The following is a 19,244-nucleotide window of genomic DNA, read 5'->3' on the forward strand; positions in this document are numbered from 1 at the left end:
TATGGAAGAGATGCATGGAAATACTGAAACCAACTGACACACTTTCTACAATTTGTAATGGAAGATGGGTTTGTTTTTTTATGTTTGTTTGTCCTTGTTCAAAAACAAATAAAAAAAGTATCAACTGCTATCTTGGAGTTCATCTGGCTCCATTCTTCAATGTCTTATCAGGCACAACTCCAAGAACAGATTGTTTTGGGCACCTCCATTTTATAATGATTATTCTTTTCAATCCATCAGTATAGGTGTCAAATTCAAGGACCAGGGACCGGATCCAGCCTACAGGGAGCTTAGATCTGGCTCCTGGGACTGCCCTGGAACAGTGAAGAACTGGCCCACAGTGCCTCTGCCAGCAAAAACAGAACTCAGGAGGGCTGCCCGCAGCACCACCACCACCCCGAGCTCTGTTTGCGCTGGCAGAGGGTTATAGGAGGCCGTCGCAGCCGAAAATGGAGTTTGGGAGCCCGTTTTTACTGGAAGAGCACTCGGGCCACCACAGGTGCCCGCGACATGAGTGAGGTCAAGCTGTGCACACCTATCCTGGCTAAACACACACCCCATCCCCTCCAAGATCAAACATAACCCTGGTGCAGCCCACTGCATCAGTACATTGGAAACAAATTATGTAAAGACATTCAGGACTCTATTCATTCACTGGCAGGATAATACTCTGAAAACTGAAACAACTGGACCAAACTTGGAGTGTACTCTTTATATTTGCAAAAATGGAGGGCAATCCAAAAAGAGACAGATGGAAGATAATCTGGCCAGATACAATCATAGATCACACAAATAGGAGCTTACAAGGACAAAGAAGCAGTTACTGGAGAAATGATATCCAATAGCAATAGGAATAGCACGAAGACTTATATACTGCTTTATAGTACCACTTTACAGCTCTAAGCATTTTACAGAACCAGCATATTTTCCCCAACAATCTGGGTCCTCATCAATTTTACCAACCTCGGAAGGATGAGTCAACCTTGAGCCAGTCAGGATTGAACTTCAGACTGTGGGAAGAATTAGCTTGGAATACTGCATTCTAACCACCATGGCTCTTCGCCCATCGGGTCATTATCAATCAAATGCAATTGAATGACTGAAGGAATGAGATTCTAATCCAAATTTAGCACATTAAAAATCAGAAGCCAATCAGTAAACCTTTCAATAAAATAATAATAATAACAACAACAACAACAACAACAACAACAACAACAACTCCGCCGTTGGCGGTCCCAAGCCCAGATGAGAAACTCTGCCGTTGCCGGTCCCAAGCCTGGATGAGAAAGAAGGGGGGTTGGGGTCAGGTTGGCAACTGGCCCCATAAAAAAACCCCACCAACCCATACAATATGGTGAAAGAAACGAATAAAAATTTTATACCGCATCGGTCATCGCGTGGGTTAACAAGGGCCGCGGCGGATGTTGGGGTCCCTGGACATCCGTCGACAAGTGGGCTACAAGTGGACCAGCCAACAAAATGACAAAAATATAGTGCAGATGAAAACCGTGCCATAATAGCCTGTTACTACAACTCAGAGCCAGAAAAAAGAGATTTAAAGCGAATGTATGAATTATGGAAAGAACAATATCCAGATTCAAATGTTAGTGAACAATGACTAGCAGATCAAAGGCGATTTATTATACGGAATAAAGTGTTTAGTGAAGTTGAACTTGAGGAAATTCAGGCAAATTGCAAAACCAAAAAAACAATATCACAAGCAGAAATAACTGATATTCAAGACACAACTAAAGACATTATAGTAGAACTCCCAGAAGAAGCTCTCGGGGAGGAAATAACACCACCACCACTAGAACCAGTTATCACCGAACCAACTTATGAACTAACTCAAAAACAAAAAGAATTGAAGGATAAGATCATGGAGCATTTTCTACTTAATGAGGAAAGGCAACGTTTACCATCACTAAAAACTGTGCCTAAGAAAATTTTGGCCCCCATCATGAAAATGATTAATGCAGTGTTTTCAACAATTGAATCTGGATCCATCTTGGAAATGAACCAGTTAATGTACAGCGCAGCTGTAATAGTCACTAATGAACTAGGCATTAAAATTAAAGTACCTAGTCACACAACAGAAAAAGCATCAAAGCCAAAGTGGAAAATCCGATTAGAACAAAAAGTCAAAAAATTAAGGGCAGATGCTAGTAACTTAAAGAACATGCATGAGCAACGGCTTAAAAACAACAAAACCATAGATTGGCTAATCAGAAGATATAGATTGGATACAAGAAACATCAATGAAGCTGTAGAGATTGTAAAACAGCGGATAACAGCAACAGCTAGAAAAATTGAAAGATATGAAGCACGAATCATCCAATATAAACAAAATCAGCAATTTCGAACAGACCGACGGCGTTTTTATCAAAGTCTTAATGTGAATGGTGACACCAAAAGTGAAAAACCAGAAAAGCAGGCCACAGTTGAATTCTGGGGAGAATTGTGGGAAAATGCAAAGGACTACAATAAGGAAGCAAAGTGGATACATGACTTTGAGAAAAACATTGGCAACAAACAAATGCAAGTATTAGAAATAACAACTGAGATGGTCAAAAATCGAGTAAAAAAGGTAAAGAATTGGACATCACCTGGAAAGGACCAATTACATGGTTTCTGGCTCAAATATCTGACCAGTTTACATGCAATATTGGCCAGGCAACTGAATGAAATTTTACAAAAGGGCCAAATTGATGAATGGTTGACAACTGGAAAAACATACTTGATTCAGAAAGATGCAACTAAAGGAACAACACCTGAAAACTACAGACCAATAACATGCTTGCCAACAACCTTCAAATTACTCACAGGCATTATTGCAGATAACATGATGGATTATTTGGAAACAAACAACATCTTGCTAGTAGAGCAAAAAGGCAACAAAAGAAGGAGCAGGGGCACAAAAGATCAGCTCCTAATTGATATTAGAAAATTGTAAGAACAGAAAAACGAACTTGAATATGGTCTGGATTGATTACAAAAAGGCATTTGACTCACTGCCACATAGTTGGATCATAAAATGCTTAGAAACAACTGGCATTAGCAAAAATATTACATCCTTTACTGAAAAGGCGATGAAACAATGGAGAACTGAGTTGGCGGTAGGGAATGAGATCTACAGAATGGTTAATATCAAGCGAGGAATTTTCCAGGGTGATTCACTTTCACCTCTTCTCTTCATCATCGCAATGATCCCACTATCAGTAATCTTAAAAAAAATGAAATTAGGCTACCAAACAGCCAAAGAAGCTGAAAAGATTTCACATTTACTATATATGGATGATTTGAAACTCTGTGGAAAGTCAGAAATAGAAATCCAATCATTGACAAACACAGTCCGAGTATTCAGCACCGATATTTCAATGCAGTTTTGCATGGAAAAATGCGCCACTGTATCCATAAAAAGAGGCAAAATCACTGCATGTGAGGGAATTGAAATGCCCAATGGCCAACTAATTAAATGCAGCAAAAATGAAGCCTACAAATACTTAGGCATTCTGCAGTTGGATAATATCAAGCATGGAGAAGTAAAAACTATTGTCAGGCGAGAGTACACCAACACAGTTAGGAAAATTTTGAAATCTAAATTGAATGGTGGAAATACAATCAAGGCCATAAATACCTGGGCAATACCAGTTACAAGATACACAGCTGGTATAGTTAACTGGACACAAGCTGATTTGGACATTTTGGACCGAAAAACCAGGAAACTAATGACAATGCACTACAGTTTACATCCACGTGATGATACTGATGGACTATACCTGCCACGAAAATCAGTGGCAGAGGATTATTACAAGTGAAGCAAACAGTTGAAGAAGAAAAACATGCACTGGCTGATTATTTAAAAGAAAGTCAAGAACATCTATTAATTGAAGTAAAGAACAAAAAACTACTGAAGGCCCAACAGACAAAACAAGAATACAGAAAAGATGTGATAAAATCAAGAATGGAGAGTTGGCAGAACAAAGCACTGCATGGCCAATTTCTGGAAAAAATAAAAGATAAAGTGGACAGTGAACAAACTTGGTTATGGTTAACAACAGGTACATTAAAGAAAGAAACAGAGTCACTAATCCTGGCTGCGCAAGAACAAGCTATCCGCACAAATGCCATTAAGGCCAAAATCGAAAAATCCTCTGATGATGCCAAATGCAGACTTTGCAAAGAAGCTGATGAAACTGTTGATCACATACTCAGCTGCTGTAAAAAAATTGCGCAGACTGATTATAAATTGCGGCACAATTCAGTAGCACAAATGATCCATTGGAATTTGTGCAAAAATTATAATATTAAAACAGCAACAAACTGGTGGGAACATCAGCCTGAAAAAGTCACCAAAAATCAGATGGTCAAGATCTTGTGGGATTTTCACATACAAACAGACAAAATACTGGCGCATAATACACCAGACATCACACTGATTGAGAAAAATAAGGTCACAATCATAGACATCGCAATACCAGGTGATAGCAGGGTCGCCGAGAAGGAACATGAAAAAATTGCAAAATACCAGGACTTAAAAATTGAAATTCAACGACTATGGCACAAACCAGCAGTGGTAATTCCAGTGGTAATTGGCACACTGGGTGCTATTCCAAAAGCACTGGAATTACATTTGAAACAGTTAAAAATTGACAAAATCACCATCAGTCAAATGCAAAAAGCCGCACTGCTTGGATCTGCACGCATATTACGAAAATACGTTACAACGTCCTAGGCCCCTGGGTGGGGCCCGACTAGTGACCAATGCCAAATCCGGCGAAACAACTGGCCGCTGTGATACAATTGTATAATAACAATAACAATAACAATAACAATAATAAAGAAATAAGACACATACCTGTTTGAGGCCATAAAGCATTAACTGCAACTTCTCCTCTAAATTCTTCTGCCATTCCCAGCACACACATGGACATCCCGTATTTAGAAATAGTGTAGGCTAAAACGGAACACAAAGATTCAGTCCTTTAGAACACTTGTAAGTTTAATTTCCTTTACAGGCAGCCATAGCATGCATTTTTTTTAAAAAAAAAATCCCATTCTGAGGGTGGAGAAAGGTATAAAGTGAAGAAGAGACATCTGTTTTACCATTGTGGGAAATAAAAAGCTGGCTCAGACACACTTCTAATACGATCCACCAAGGATCATCTTATCTGCACTGCTTTCTTTTTGACTTTATTGCAATACTGTAAACAGAATGTTATCCCATAAATCACATGTTCCTCAATCTTTCCGGCTTGCCGGACCAGCAGGAAGCATCAGATGGTTCTAAGTGAGTGACTGGCACATACAAGCGCAGCTCAATTTCTGCAAGCAGAATGCACACGTGCCCACAGCTCACACAAATTGTGTGTGCATGCATGTACTTGCATAAGTGGGGATCAGAGGTGGTATTCAGCAGGTTCTGACCAGTTCTGGAGAACCAGTAGCAGAAATTTTGAGTAGTTCGGAGAACCAGTAAATACTATCTCTCACTGGCTCCGCCTCCATCTATTCTCTGCCTCCCGAGTCCCAGTTGATTGGGAGGAAATGGGGATTTTGTAGTGACCTTTCCCTGGAGTGGGGAGAAAATGGAGATTTTACAGTATCCTTCCCCTGCGACGCCCATGTCTGGAGCCGTGCGGTTTCCCAAGCGGAGGAGAGCGAGGCACTGGATCGGAGGCTGTGGGCATCCTGCACTCGGTGGTGCCTTAATAAGAGCTTGGCCGTCAGCCCGGAGGGAGGCACCAGGGCGGGCGGGGGTGGGCGGGGGGGTAGGTGGGAAGCCCGGCCTTACAAGGTGGGAACCGGACAATTTGCTACGGGCAACTGGCAGTGGGACATATTTAACGCTTCTATTTCATGGTTTAACTGAAATAAAACTTGTTTTCCCTTTTGCTCTTCCTTTCCCTTTCCTTCTGTCCCTCCTTTTCCCTCCTTCCTTTTATTCCACCATTTCTTTGATGTTGTCCCTTTTGTCGCGCCTGCGCGGCAGTTGGAAACTGCTGCATGGCGTTTTCTTGTGATGTGTGCGGCCACGCAGCTTAGAGGGAACATTGCTACCAAGCCATACCCACAAAGCCACACCCACAGGATAGGTTGTAAAAAATTTTGAATCCCATCACTGGTGGGGATGTGTGTGTGCACGCAAGAGTGCACTGTTTTGGTGGCCTGATTGCAAAACAGCTAATGGCCCACTAGTGGCCTTCAGTTCAGAGGTTGGGGACCCCTGCCACAAATAGCAATACCAACAGCACTTAGACTTACTGCTTTACAGTGATGTACAGCCCTCTCTAAGCAGTTTACAATGTCAGCACATGGCCCTCAACAATCTGGATCCTCAATGGATGCTTCTTGAGATGCAAGTCTCAAAAAAATTACCAACTAGCCTACAAAGGGAACTTAACTCTTGACACCGGAATCCAGTTTTGTAACTGCAGTTTCAAGTAGTCCTCAACTTATGACCGGTTGCTTAACAACCATTCAAAGTTACAGTGGATACTGGAAAGCTACTTATGATCAGAATTCAAAGTCCCAACAGCTAGCGGAGCGGGGGCACAAACACCATGATTGCATTTTGGTGCACTTAGCAACTGGACCACATTTATGGTGGTTTGCAACAGCAGCCCTGTAACATGAATATGATTTACAACATTTTGGCCAGAAACTGTGCTTACTTCTGGTTTCTAGAGCCAAGGTGGCGCAGTGGTTAGGGTGCAGTACTGCAGGCCACTTCAGCTGACTGTTATCTGCAGTTCAGCGGTTCAAATCTAACCAGCTCAAGGTTGACTCAGCCTTCCATCCTTCCGAGGTGGGTGAAATGAGGACCCAGACTGTGGGGGCAATATGCTGACTCTGTAAACCGCTTAGAGAGGGCTGAAAGCCCTATGAAGCGGTATATAAGTCTAACTGCTATTGCTATTCTAATAAAACCCCCATATTGAACAATGGGTTCACTTAATAACCACCTTTTTTGCTTAATCGCTGCAAAAAAGATGGCAAAATTGGGCATGTGCAATGACTCATTTAAGGCTTATGTTCATAATTTTGGGCTCAATTACAGTTACAAATTGAGGACTGCCTATATTAGCTAGGAGCTAAATATGGTGGCTAGTTGACTGCATGGCACATAGGGAAATAAAAGGGACTAAACCAGTGGTTTTTTCGAATCTACTCTGTGGGTGTGGCCTCCTTTGTGGGAGTGGCTTGCTGGCCATGTGACCTGGTAGGAGTGGCTTGCCGGCCATGTGTTTTCTCTCTCTCTCTCTCTCTCTTTCCTTCCTTCCTTTAGTCTCTCTGTCCCTTTTTCCTTTTTTTCTTTCATCTCTCTCTCTCTCTCTCTCCCTCTCTCTCTGTGGTGGGTTTCAAAATTGTTGGGAACCTCTTCTGTAAGTGTGGCCTGCTTTCCAGGTCCACTGGTGGAACCTCTTCTTACCAGTTTGGTAGATTTGACGAACCGGTTCTACCAAACTGGTGCGAACTGGTAGGAACCCACCTCTGGACTAAACCTAAGGGGATTAGGGAGCAGATGATGACTGTATCACTCAGCACAAACGCACATACTCACAATTCCTTTTCGGCATAAGCAGCATTATGAAAAGTAAGAAACAATAAGCCACCAAAATGAACGTATCAGATAAGAAAAAGAAAAAAGGAAACATAGTTGAACCTAACTTACATCACACCATTTGCTACCATGTTCTATTCTTTTTTCTCATTGCAAAACATTCCTGCTTTCAACATGTCTATATACTACTTTGTACATTTCCTTTGATTCTTCTCTTGCTTGGTAGATTTCACTGGCTTCCTCTGTCTCCGTCTTCCCCTTTCTTTTGACCTATTTACTCTTCCTTTGTCTGCAGGTAGCCTTTGGTTAACAATTGCAATTGGGGCCAGAATTACAGTCACTAAGTCAGGCGTCCCCAACCCCTGGTCATAGACCAGTACCAGTCTGCGGCATGCCAGAAACCAAGCCACGCAAACAAGTGAGTGTTCTGACCTAGGCTTCCCAAGAGCCTGAAGCAAACTCCTTGTCCTGACAAAAACCCCTTTTATGAATTTGCTGTGAATTCTGCTCATTCACATCCAACAAGTCTTTCAAGGGAGGATGTTCAGTCACAGACCTTATCTGCCTTGAAGAGCTGACAGGTCAATGTCTGCAAAACTTGGCAAGAAGTCTAGGAGAGCCATGAACCAATTAAGGGAGTTAATTGTCTCCTGCAAACTCCACTCCCCTTTCTCGCTCCTCTTTCATTTCCTCTGGGAGGAACCATTCATCAGCCACCTGTGGCCTCACTCCCAAGTCGACCCCTGTTCTTTAGCTGTTCCCTTCATCTGGAAACTCTGTGCATGCGCACACTGGAAACAGGCTCCAGCTGTTTGTCTGTCTCACTGACTCTGAAGGCAGCTGATAACTGGCATACGGTTCTGGCCCCCTCTCTGTCTCCGACACAGAGGCCTCATCAGATCCTTCCTCAGACTCCAGGACTGGCCCATGTTCCTCCCCAACCTCCTCACTGTCTGAATCTGCTGCCAGCTATGCTGGCTGCTGGTGGGTCACAACAGCAAGGGATGCAGGTGGCGCAGTGGTTAAATGCAGCACTGCAGGCTACTGCTAGATCAGCAGGTCAGCGGTTCAAATCTCACCGGCTCAGGGTTGACTCAGCCTTCCATCCTTCCGAGGTGGGTAAAATGAGGACCCAGATTGTTGGGGGCAATATGCTGACTCTCTGTAAACCGCTTAGAGAGGCCTGAAAGGCCTATGAAGCGGTATATAAGTCTACTGCTACTGCTATTAAGTCTACTGCTACTGCATGAAATCACACCCCTTTCAGATGTTCCATTTGCACTAGAAAACCTAAGATCGGGAGGTACAAATCCCTTCTGAGTGACCTTGAGCCAGTCACTCTCTCAGCCCTAGAAACGACACAGTGGCAAACAATTTCCAAAAACCCTTACTAAGAAAACTTTGGGGACTTGTCCAGGTAGTACCTAGGAATCAGTACAGGCTGAAATACACCCACATGTCCTAGATACATATCTTGCCTAGATATCATTCTAGTTAGTATAATCTTTGTGAAAATTTAGTAAACACATAGCATAATGCTGCCCGCTGATGATGCAATTACATCAGCAAGTAATCCAGCTTTAAAAGTGGCTTGCCATCTATCTTTGAAAATAACATTAACATGATAGCTTAACCAATCCTATCAGGGAAAGGAAGGCAGCTGGAGTCCCCTCCTAGATCATTAATTGGATTGCTTTGGGTATTTCTCTCAAAAGCAGAACAACTAAATTGCAATGCCACGATACACAGTCCAGCCATTCCATACAGGGGGGCGGGGAAATCATCTTCTGACCTTTTGATTAGGAAATTAAATCTCACTGGTGACTTTATAGACTCTGCAAACAATATCCCACATATAAGAGATAATGTAAGAGTCCAGAAAAGTATTATTGTATATATGCGTGGTTAGATAACAAAGGATGTAAATAAGAGAGAGATTCAAGTTACATATTTTATATTGCAATATTATGATACATTTTAAATGTTACAAGCTGCTTTGGAAAGTACATTTAGCAGACATCTCGAATGAAAAATTATAACTATAATGAAAGAATAAACAAACTGCATTGGGTATAAATCAGAGGTGGGTTTCTCCTGGTTTGGCCCAGATCGGCTGAACTGGTAGTGGTGGCAGCAACAGGTTCCGCCCACCCACCCGGATGCTTCTGCGCATGTGCAGAAACATCTTGCACGCACAAAAGCATCGTGGGATGTGCAAGTGCATGCACGAGTGAACCAGTAGTGCCGGGGTTTGAAACCCACCTCTGGTATAAATTCTTGCACAGAGGTACTTCACTTGAACAAGTAACCAGAAACTGTCATAATACAACAGTGGTGTGACTGCCTCCTTATCCAGCCTTGTCATTTGAGATACAGAAGGTTCAGGCAAAACCTGGAATTGCAGCAGCTAAAACAACTTCCTCAGTTAAGGCCAATAAACTGAGGAAATTCCTTTCTGAAATTGGTCAAATTCCAACATGAAATGGGGTCCCAAGAGGCAGATGAATGTCATGAACTAATAGCAGCCATTTCTGATGTCCTTCAAGTTCTGAAATTGAAAAAAAAAAAAAAAGCTTGCCCTTGAGATGCTTCATGGATGAGGCTTCTGAAGATGTAATACATTCACGGTCAAGAAAAACCTGCCTATGACATGGGTGCACCTATGGGTCCCCTATAAGCTAACTATGAATATAATGCAAAATAGTAAAATAAGATGTAATTATATTAGATCTTCAACAGCAAAGAGGAAGGATAAGGGAAAAAATCAGCAGCAAAGAGGAAGAATAAAGGGGAAATCCATCCACCTCCTACTTTTATGTTCTGAAACTGAGATTAAATGGAGGAGCTGTTAGTGTGAACACAAAGTGCAGAAAGCAAGAGGGATTTGTATCAACTGTCTTCCAACCTTAGCAACTGTCAAGTGTGAAAAACTACATCCACACCTGAAGGTTCAATTGAATGGATTTACTGCTAATAGCAATAGCACTTATTTAGCATGTCATAGTGGTTTACAGCTCTCTCTGAGCCGTTTACAGAGTCAGCCTATTGCCCCCAACAATCTGGATCAACCTTGAACTGGACAGGGTCGAATTCCTGGTAGTGAGTAGAGTCAGCCTGCAATTCTGCATTCTAACCATTACGCCACCAGGGCTCTGCTAAAAATTTATGCCCGTGATGGTGAACCTATGGCATGTGTGCCCAAAGCAGCATGCGGAGCCATGTCTCCTGGCACACTCCATTCCTCTTCTGGGTTTCCGGCACGCATGTGCGCATGATAATCAGCTGGTCATGTGGCAATACTGGAAACTGGAAGAGCTGGTCTTCCATTTTCCGGAGTGAGTATGCGCGCCAGCCAGCTGATTATCATGCATGCATACACAGCATTAACTGGAACACTAGCTGGGCGGCACGCACGCATGTGCCGGAAACCAGAAGTTCATTTTCCAGTGTGCGTATGCCCAGTGGGCAGCTCCTCTTTCGGATCACGTCCCAGACAAGCGTGTGTGCATGTGAAGTGCTTGCAAGTGTGCGCTCTCCCTCTTTGGCACTTGGTGCCGAAAAGGTTCGCTAGTCAAAAGCACTCAAGGGGGATTGGAATTAGTACATTTGTGGTTACATAATGACTCTAAACTGATTCATATTATTGCTTCTCTCCATGGCTCTACCATTCTTTTTCTTACAGCATCTTCTAGATTCTCAGCAAGGATTTTGTTAGCTAGGGAACTCTGGGAACATATGTACAAAGAGCTTCAATTATACAATTACTGCCTTCTTGAAGTCTTTGTTATCTCATACCCATATATGTAGCTGCTTGCTTCGTATAGAAAAAAAATACTATCAGTGAGCAGTGACTCACTCAGCGGGTCACACACTCGACCTCGTATTCTTCTCGGAGCAGTGGAGTTATGATCTTGGTCTGAGGGGTAATGAGATCATACCCCTGTCGTGGTCAGACCACTGCCTACTGAGGCTAGACTTCCGGAGGCCAAACCCCCACCGTAGGGAGGAGGAACCGACCAGGTGGTTCCGCCCCAGGCAACTTATGGACCCTGTAAGGTTCCAGACGGAGCTTGGGGTTATTCCTGATACTCTCGCCCACAGTTCGGCGGAGACTCTTGCTGCTGCCTGGCACTCGGCAGCATCAGAGTCTCTGGACCGGATTGCGCCACTACGGCCCCTCCGAGTCAGCGGCTCCCGGAGGCCTCCTTGGTTCACTGAGGAGCTCCGGGAGATAAAGTGCCGGAGGAGACGCCTAGAGCACCAGTGGAGGTCCGATAGGTCCGAACCGAACCGAGCACTTTTGACAGCATGTACCAAGGAGTACATCCGGGCATTAAGAACAGCTAAGAGAACACACATTGCCACCTTGGTAGCGTCCGCCGAGTCCCGCCCAGCCGCCCTGTTTAGGATAACCCGCTCCCTCCTAAATAGGAGGGAGACGGGGGACCCCTTACAGGGTAGGGCTGAGGAGTATGTTCAGTTCTTGGCGGACAAAGTTGCTCGGTTTCGGTCGGACCTGGACTCCACCCCCGCAGATCCAGCCGACACACAAGGGAATGACTTGGCAGACCATCTCTGGGTTGAGTTTCAGGATGTTGCCTCCGGGGATGTGGACAAGGCTATGCGAGCTGTGAGTGCCTCCACCTGTATACTGGACCCGTGTCCCTCCTGGCTGGTTGCCAACAGCAGTGAGGTGACACGAGGCTGGATCCAGGAGGTTGTTACCGCCTCTCTTCGGGAGGGGTACTTCCCCACCGCACTTAAGACGGCGGTGGTGAGACCCCTCCTGAAGAAACCGTCCTTGGATCCAGCTGTTCTTAATAACTACTGTCCAGTCTCCAACCTCCCCTTTGTGAGGAAGGTTGTTGAGAAGGTGGTGGCCTTCCAGCTTCAGCGTACCTTGGAGGAAGCTAACTATCTTGACCCCTTCCAGTCAGGCTTCAGGCCCGGTTACAGCACAGAAACCGCTTTGGTCGCATTGACCGATGATCTCTGGAGAGCCAGAGATGGAGGCCACGCGTCCATCCTGGTTCTCCTTGACCTCTCAGCGGCTTTCGATACCATCGACCATGGTATCTTTCTGTGACGACTGCGGGAGGTGGGGGTGGGCGGCACTGTTCTGCAGTGGTTCTCCTCCTACCTCTCGGACAGGTTGCAGTCGGTGTCGGTGGGGGGGCAGAGATCGTCCCTGAGGCCCCTAACTTATGGGGTGCCGCAGGGTTCGGTCTTATCCCCCCTGCTGTTTAACATATACATGAAACCGCTGGGCGAGATCATTCGGAGGCACGGGATAAAATACCATCAATACGCGGACGATACACAGTTGTATCTGTCCGCCCCGTGCCAACTCAATGAAGCGGTGGACGTGATGAACCGGGGTCTTGAGGCTGTTAAAGACTGGATGAGAGCTAACAAACTGATACTCAACCCGGACAAGACCGAGTGGCTATTGTGTGTTCCTCCCAACAATTTGGCTGACGTTCCATCGCTCAGGCTGGGGGGTCAAAATTTATACCCCTCAGACAGGGTCCGCAACTTGGGAGTCCTCCTGGACCCACAGCTGAGTTTCGACCACCACTTATCAGCTGTGACCAGGGGGGCATTTGCCCAGGTTCGCCTGGTGTGCCAGTTGCGGCCCTACCTGAACCGGGAGGCCCTCACAACAGTCACTCGAGCCCTTGTGATCTCTAGGCTGGAATACTGCAATATGCTCTACATGGGGCTGCCCTTGAAGAGCATCCGGCGACTTCAGCTAGTCCAAAATGCAGCCGCGCGAGTGATTGTGGGCGCACCACGGTTCGCCCACATAACACCGATCCTCCGTGAGCTGCGCTGGCTACCTGTTGGTCTCCGGGTGCACTTCAAGGTCCTTCTTACCATCTATAAAGCGCTCCATGGTAGTGGATCTGGCTATTTGAGAGACCGCCTTCTGCCGATTACCTCCCTCCGTCCCATCAGATCGCATAGAGTAGGCCTCCTCCGAATTCCATCCGCCAGTCAGTGCTGACTGGCGACTACGCGGAGGAGAGCCTTCTCAGTTGCAGCTCCGACGCTATGGAACAATCTCCCCGTGGAGATCCGCACCCTCACCACCGTCCAGGCCTTCCGCACAGCCCTCAAGATCTGGCTATCCCGTCAGGCCTGGGGATAAGACTTTACTCTCGCCCCTCCCGAATGTTGAATGAATGTTGGGTTTTTTATTGCTAATTATTTTTATTCACATTTTCTTTTTGTGTTTTGTCCTGCACTCCCCTCCCCTATTATTGTAAGCCGCCCTGAGTCCCCTCAGGGAAAAGGGCGACCTATAAATGCTTAATAAAAAAAAAAAAGTAAAAGTTTACTTACCACAATGATTTTTGAACCAGATGGGATTTAAATTGATGGGTGGGCTGATATTAAGGATATGACCAATCTTACTCTTTCTCAAATGAGGAAGGCACAGTTTAGATCTGAGGATATGAACAAACACAAGAAAGATTTGGAACTCTAATCAAATTTTATACCAAACTAGCTGATAAAATTTTATACCAAACTAATTTTATACCAAACTAGCTGATAACCCAGCGCTGCACGGGTATTGATTTATCCCAACCCTCCTTCCATGAATATCACCCCATTTTCTAATGTTTCATTTTCCTCCTTACCAGAGAGGACCCCTTTGTAGAGTACTGCGAAGCCGTTACCATGGCAACTCCACAGCGCTGTACAGTAGGCAGTACGGTAGAAGCCATTTTAAGGTACAACAGGCTATATCTTACCAGAATACACACCCTGAGAGGTGTTAGAGGTGCCTTATCCCCCACAGTATTGCTTTCCAGAGAGTAAGTAATTTGTGTACCAAGTTTGGTTGAAATTGTTCATGGTGTTCCAGTTATGCTGGAACATACACATACACAAAAACACGTGTGTGTGTGTGTGTGTGTGTGTGTGTGTGTGTGTGTGTGTGTATAGATAGATAGATAGATAGATAGATAGATAGATAGATAGATAGATAGATAGATAGATATATAGATATATAGTATATACTCGAGTATAGGCCGACCCGAATATAAGCCGAGGCACCTAATTTTACCACAAAAAACTGGAAAAGTTATTGACTCGAGTATAAGCCTAGGGTGGGAAATGCAGCAGCTACCGGTAAATTTCAAAAATAAAAATAGATACCAATAATGTTTTTGAATATTTATTTCAAAGAAAAACAGTAAACTAGCGGTGTATTCAATGAAATACTTCACTCACCTCATGATGCTGATGTCCCGCTGTGATGATGATGTCCCGCCTCCTATGACACACGGCACAGTGATTCCTATCATTGGATCACTGTACCAGAGGAGGTGGGACATCGCTATGTGGCTGCTTGCCATAACAAGGAGGAGGTGGGACATCGTTGCAGAGCGGCAGGAGGGGGAGGAAGGGGAATCGTAAGACAGCCCTGCATTACATTAGAACGTGAGGAGGGGGGATGGTGCGGTGCGCGCTGCGCGGCAAACTGACACAGAGGGAGGGGAAACTCACAGGGGCACTGGGCCATTCACGAGTGTCACCCAGCGGCATGGCCCCGCCCCTTTTTCTCCTCCATTTCGGGCAAATTTTTCACTGACTCGAGTATAAGCCGAGGCGGCTTTTTATTTTAGGAGTTCTTTCTAGGCACGAAAGTAAATAAATACCACAGAACAAGAAACATTTGAGAGCAGAATGAAAACAAGAGAGCAACCGTATCCATTTGTGATATCTTAATATCAGTAGAGCTTCTCACTTCCTTCTTTCCAAAATGTCCTCTGGGATCCGTGTGTAAGCAGAAACAAAACACCAATAATATCTTAAATAAGAGATCTCTCTCCTATATAAGGAGGGAATGTCAATATTGTATGTATGTGGGAAGTTATTTTAAGTAATTTTCTTTCTATCCTTTCACAATAAAAATGTTGCAACACCTTTGTCATGGGTCTAATGTTTGACTTGCCCCAATATTCCCTGCCCATAATTGCATGAATGTAGACTTGATCTCCTGCTTTGTTTGGGGAAATCAAACCTCTTCTCCGATTCTGTAACAATTTTACGCATCCATTGCAACATTATATTTTTGGAGGCCAAGACAAACAAATAAAAATAAAAATAGAATAAAATAATAAAATAAAATAATCATTGGAATAGAAATAATAGCATTAACTAAAAGCATGGCCTAATTGTTAGAAAAGGCCCAGTGCAATGCATGAACCATAAATCTATGAAAAGAAAGAAAGCATGCTGCAAACTTTTTTCAAGGGAACAAAAATAGCAGCCCAACGCAATTTCAGATTTTTTTCAAAGAAAGAGATGGGCAGCATCCATGCTGCCTAAACTGTATGGCTGAAAGGAATCTGAGTAAAATTGTGCGAAAGTGCTAAAAATGCTTGAGAATATTTTAGTGGATTGTATAAAATTACATTAACACAGTCTTCCTCCTTCTCTCTGCAGTTTTTGTACTGCAATAACAGGAAAATGGTCCCTCCCCACTTAATATATTGCAAAACTAAAATAAAATTAAGATCCGAGAGTATTCATGCTGCCTTTTTTTTGCTAGTAATACATTCTCTTTGTGATTGAACCCAACCACAGAAAAAATGTATCACTAACACGAAAAAAGAAAAGAAATACAGAAATACCAAGAAGTGAAATCTGAAATCTTTTCATACAGGAAAGTTATTTTATTTCCAAGATAATTTATTCTGAAAAACATGTAGTCAACATGGTAAAGCCTCTATTTTTCTCACTGATAAACCAATTAACAATTATTTATATTTCTTTTGTACAAAACTCTTTTCAGACCTGCAACACTTTAAAAAAAAACTTACATCCTTTAAGAATTGTGAAAATATGCCTCATAGATTTTGAATGTAAAGCTACAAAAGAGCACAAACATCAATATATTAAAGAGAAAGTATTTTTAGAAACTTAGGTAACCATGATATCTGTTGTGGCCTGCCAGCAGAGCTGGCAGCAGATTAGGACAAAGATGAGGTTGGCGAGGAACATGGGCCAATCCTGGAGTCTGAGGAAGGGTCTGATGAGGGCTCTGTGTCAGAGGCAGAGAGGGGGCGAGAGATGTATGCCAGTTATCAGCTGCCTTCAGAGTCAGACATCAAGGAGGCAGACAAACAGCTGGAGCTTGTTCCCAGGGTGCACATACACTGAGTTGCCAGACAAAGGGAACAGCCAAAGAACAAGGGTCGACTTGGGAGTAAGATCACAGGTGGACGATGAATGGCCCCTCCCAGAGGAAATAAAAGAGGAGCAAGAAAGGGGAGTGGAGTTTGCAGGAGACAATTAGTTGGCTTAATTGGTTCATGACTCTCCAATACTCCTTGCCAAGTTTAGCAGATATCGGCCTGGCAGCTCTCCAAGCCAGATAAGGTGTGTGATTGTAAATCCTCCCTTGAAAGGCTTTGCTGGATGTGAATGAGCAGAATTCACAGTAAATAGAAGGGTTCTTTTGTCAGGACAAGCCGTTTGCTTCAGGCTCTTGTGGAGCCTAGATAGGAACAATATCTTAAGACACCATTCTGAAACCAGAATGTCTTCTGGTTTGCTTGTATGAACAAAAGACTCCTATTCTTGCTTGTTAAAAGCTTCCAACAGCAGTTACAGTGGCGAGTTTTGTAATACTTTCTTCCCTTATTCCTCTCTGAAAATCTACTCCAAAGAGCACTAAAAACTTGAGAGAGTGGTGGTGTGATGATGGGCTGCAACTGAAGGAGAAAATCAGCACAGATAACTTTTCTAGAAATCTGGGTAGAACTAGGAAGGAGAAGGGTTCGCTGACAATTTGCTGCAACCAACTGCCCATGGCCAACTCGCTGCAGGGGAAGAGTTACAAAGAAACCGTGGAACAGAATCATTAAAGGAAGGATGCAAAAGAAGGGAGAACATGAAATGTGAATGACAACAATTAAAATGTTTTCTTTATTTTAAATAATTAAATTGAATTGTTAAATTGTCCAGTGGCATGTCATTCCATGGTGAGTTGGCCGTGGTGAGGTAGCCGCAGCGAGTTGGCTATGGCAAGTTGTCCCTGTCAGCTGCGACTTCATTTAATAATCAGGAAAGAAACCACTCAACTCCATTTGTTTGAAATCAAGTGTACTTTTACTAATTGTAAATGAACAGTAGCGAAACAAAGCTGAATCTGGTTAATTATGCGCGAAAGTAAAGAATATCATGTATAATTCAATCCCCTCCCCTTGGCACCCAAGTCCATAGTCCAATTATAATGCACCCAACTGTCAGGTGGGAGATAACTTCAAAAGACCACCAGGATGGAATGCCGGACAGTTAACCTTGGCGGGAAACTCCCTTCCTCCACATGCGCAGTAAGATGGTCAGGTCAGCGTCTAGAATCTTCCTCCAGCACATCATGATTCCCCACCCAGATACCAGCCCCCCCCTTCCTGTTACAATGGCAGCCGAAGCAGCAGCAAAGCAGAGACTGACATCCAGCCCTCCTCCAAAAAAAGGTGGTCAGACCTGCAGAAACGAAAAGAACACAAACAAACGGACCCACAACAATACACAAAAGAGAGAAAGGGGAAGGGAGAGAGAGAAAAAAAAACAAAAGAAAAGAAAAATTAAGAGATTGTCTGACAATCAGGGCTTGTCAGGGTAGGCAGAGTAGAACTTGTGGAGCAGACGAGGCGCTCGAACATGGGACCTGTCAACCCATTCAGTGTGAGATGGGGGAAAATGCTTCCAAACTACCAGGTACTGAACACGGTTTCGCCGTTTACGAGAGTCCAGAATCTCACGGATCTCGAAATGTTGTTCACCCTCAATCAAAAGCGGAGCGGGTGGAGGAGGAAGAGGCGGTCTCAAAGTAGAAGTGCAGAGAGGCTTCAGGAGAGTAACATGAAAAATAGGGTAAACCCGGTTGAGATGCTTAGGCAACTGGAGCCAACAGAAACAGGGTTGATGATCGTGACAATGGGAAACGGGCCAACATATTTGGGCCCCAATTTCTTTGACTTCTGGGGTGTTTGAAGAAATCTAGTGGACAAATAAACTCGATCACCAACTTTGTACTCATAGGGCTTAGTCTGTTTATTATCAGCCTGTTTTTTATGAGCGTGGTGCGCAGCATCCAGAGTCCGGAGAGCCAAAGGCCAAATGTCCCGAAGGCGGTCACTCCACTCGGACAGCGAAGGCACTTGCGGTTGCTCACGAGGAATCTCAGGAATGGGTACAAAATCCTGGCCGAATACCACACGAAAAGGGGTAAAGCCAGTGCTGCTGTGCACGGAATTATTTTAAGCCACCTCAGCATGAGGCAACAAATCCAACCCAATCATCCTGCTGGTAGTTGATGAAACAACGTAAATATTGTTCCAGTACGGAATTAGTCTTTTCACAAGTCCCATTAGTTTGAGGGTGGTGGGAGGAGCAGAGCCTGGGCAGAGCCAATCTGCTTCAGAAACTCTTTCCAGAAGAGGGAGGTGAACTGAACACCCCTGTCCGAAATGATGCGGTCGGGCACCCCATGTAAGCAATAAATATGAGAGATGAACATCTTAGCGAGACATTTAGCAGAGGGGATCTTGGAGCAAGGGATGAAATGGACCTGTTTGGAGAATAAGTCCGTAACAACCCATATAATGGTGTGTCCCTGACTCTCAGGAAGTTCAACAATGAAATCCATGGAGATCTCCTT

General features: G+C 44.1%; 1 protein-coding gene across 2 annotated transcripts in view; it reads right to left on the bottom strand.

The window, feature by feature from the left end:
* HSDL2 (hydroxysteroid dehydrogenase like 2) overlaps positions 1 to 19,244 on the bottom strand; it is a 64,974-nt gene that overhangs the window by 22,630 nt on the left and 23,100 nt on the right. For both annotated transcript variants that reach the window (XM_032213153.1, XM_032213152.1), the window contains 2 exons: positions 13,910 to 14,013; positions 4,859 to 4,957 (listed from right to left, as the gene is read on the bottom strand). In XM_032213153.1, the coding sequence (XP_032069044.1) occupies positions 4,859 to 4,957; positions 13,910 to 14,013 (203 nt within the window). The remainder of the gene's footprint in view (positions 1 to 4,858; positions 4,958 to 13,909; positions 14,014 to 19,244) is intronic.

This window comes from Thamnophis elegans, chromosome 3, assembly GCF_009769535.1.
Source record: "Thamnophis elegans isolate rThaEle1 chromosome 3, rThaEle1.pri, whole genome shotgun sequence".
Taxonomy (NCBI): domain Eukaryota; kingdom Metazoa; phylum Chordata; class Lepidosauria; order Squamata; family Colubridae; genus Thamnophis; species Thamnophis elegans.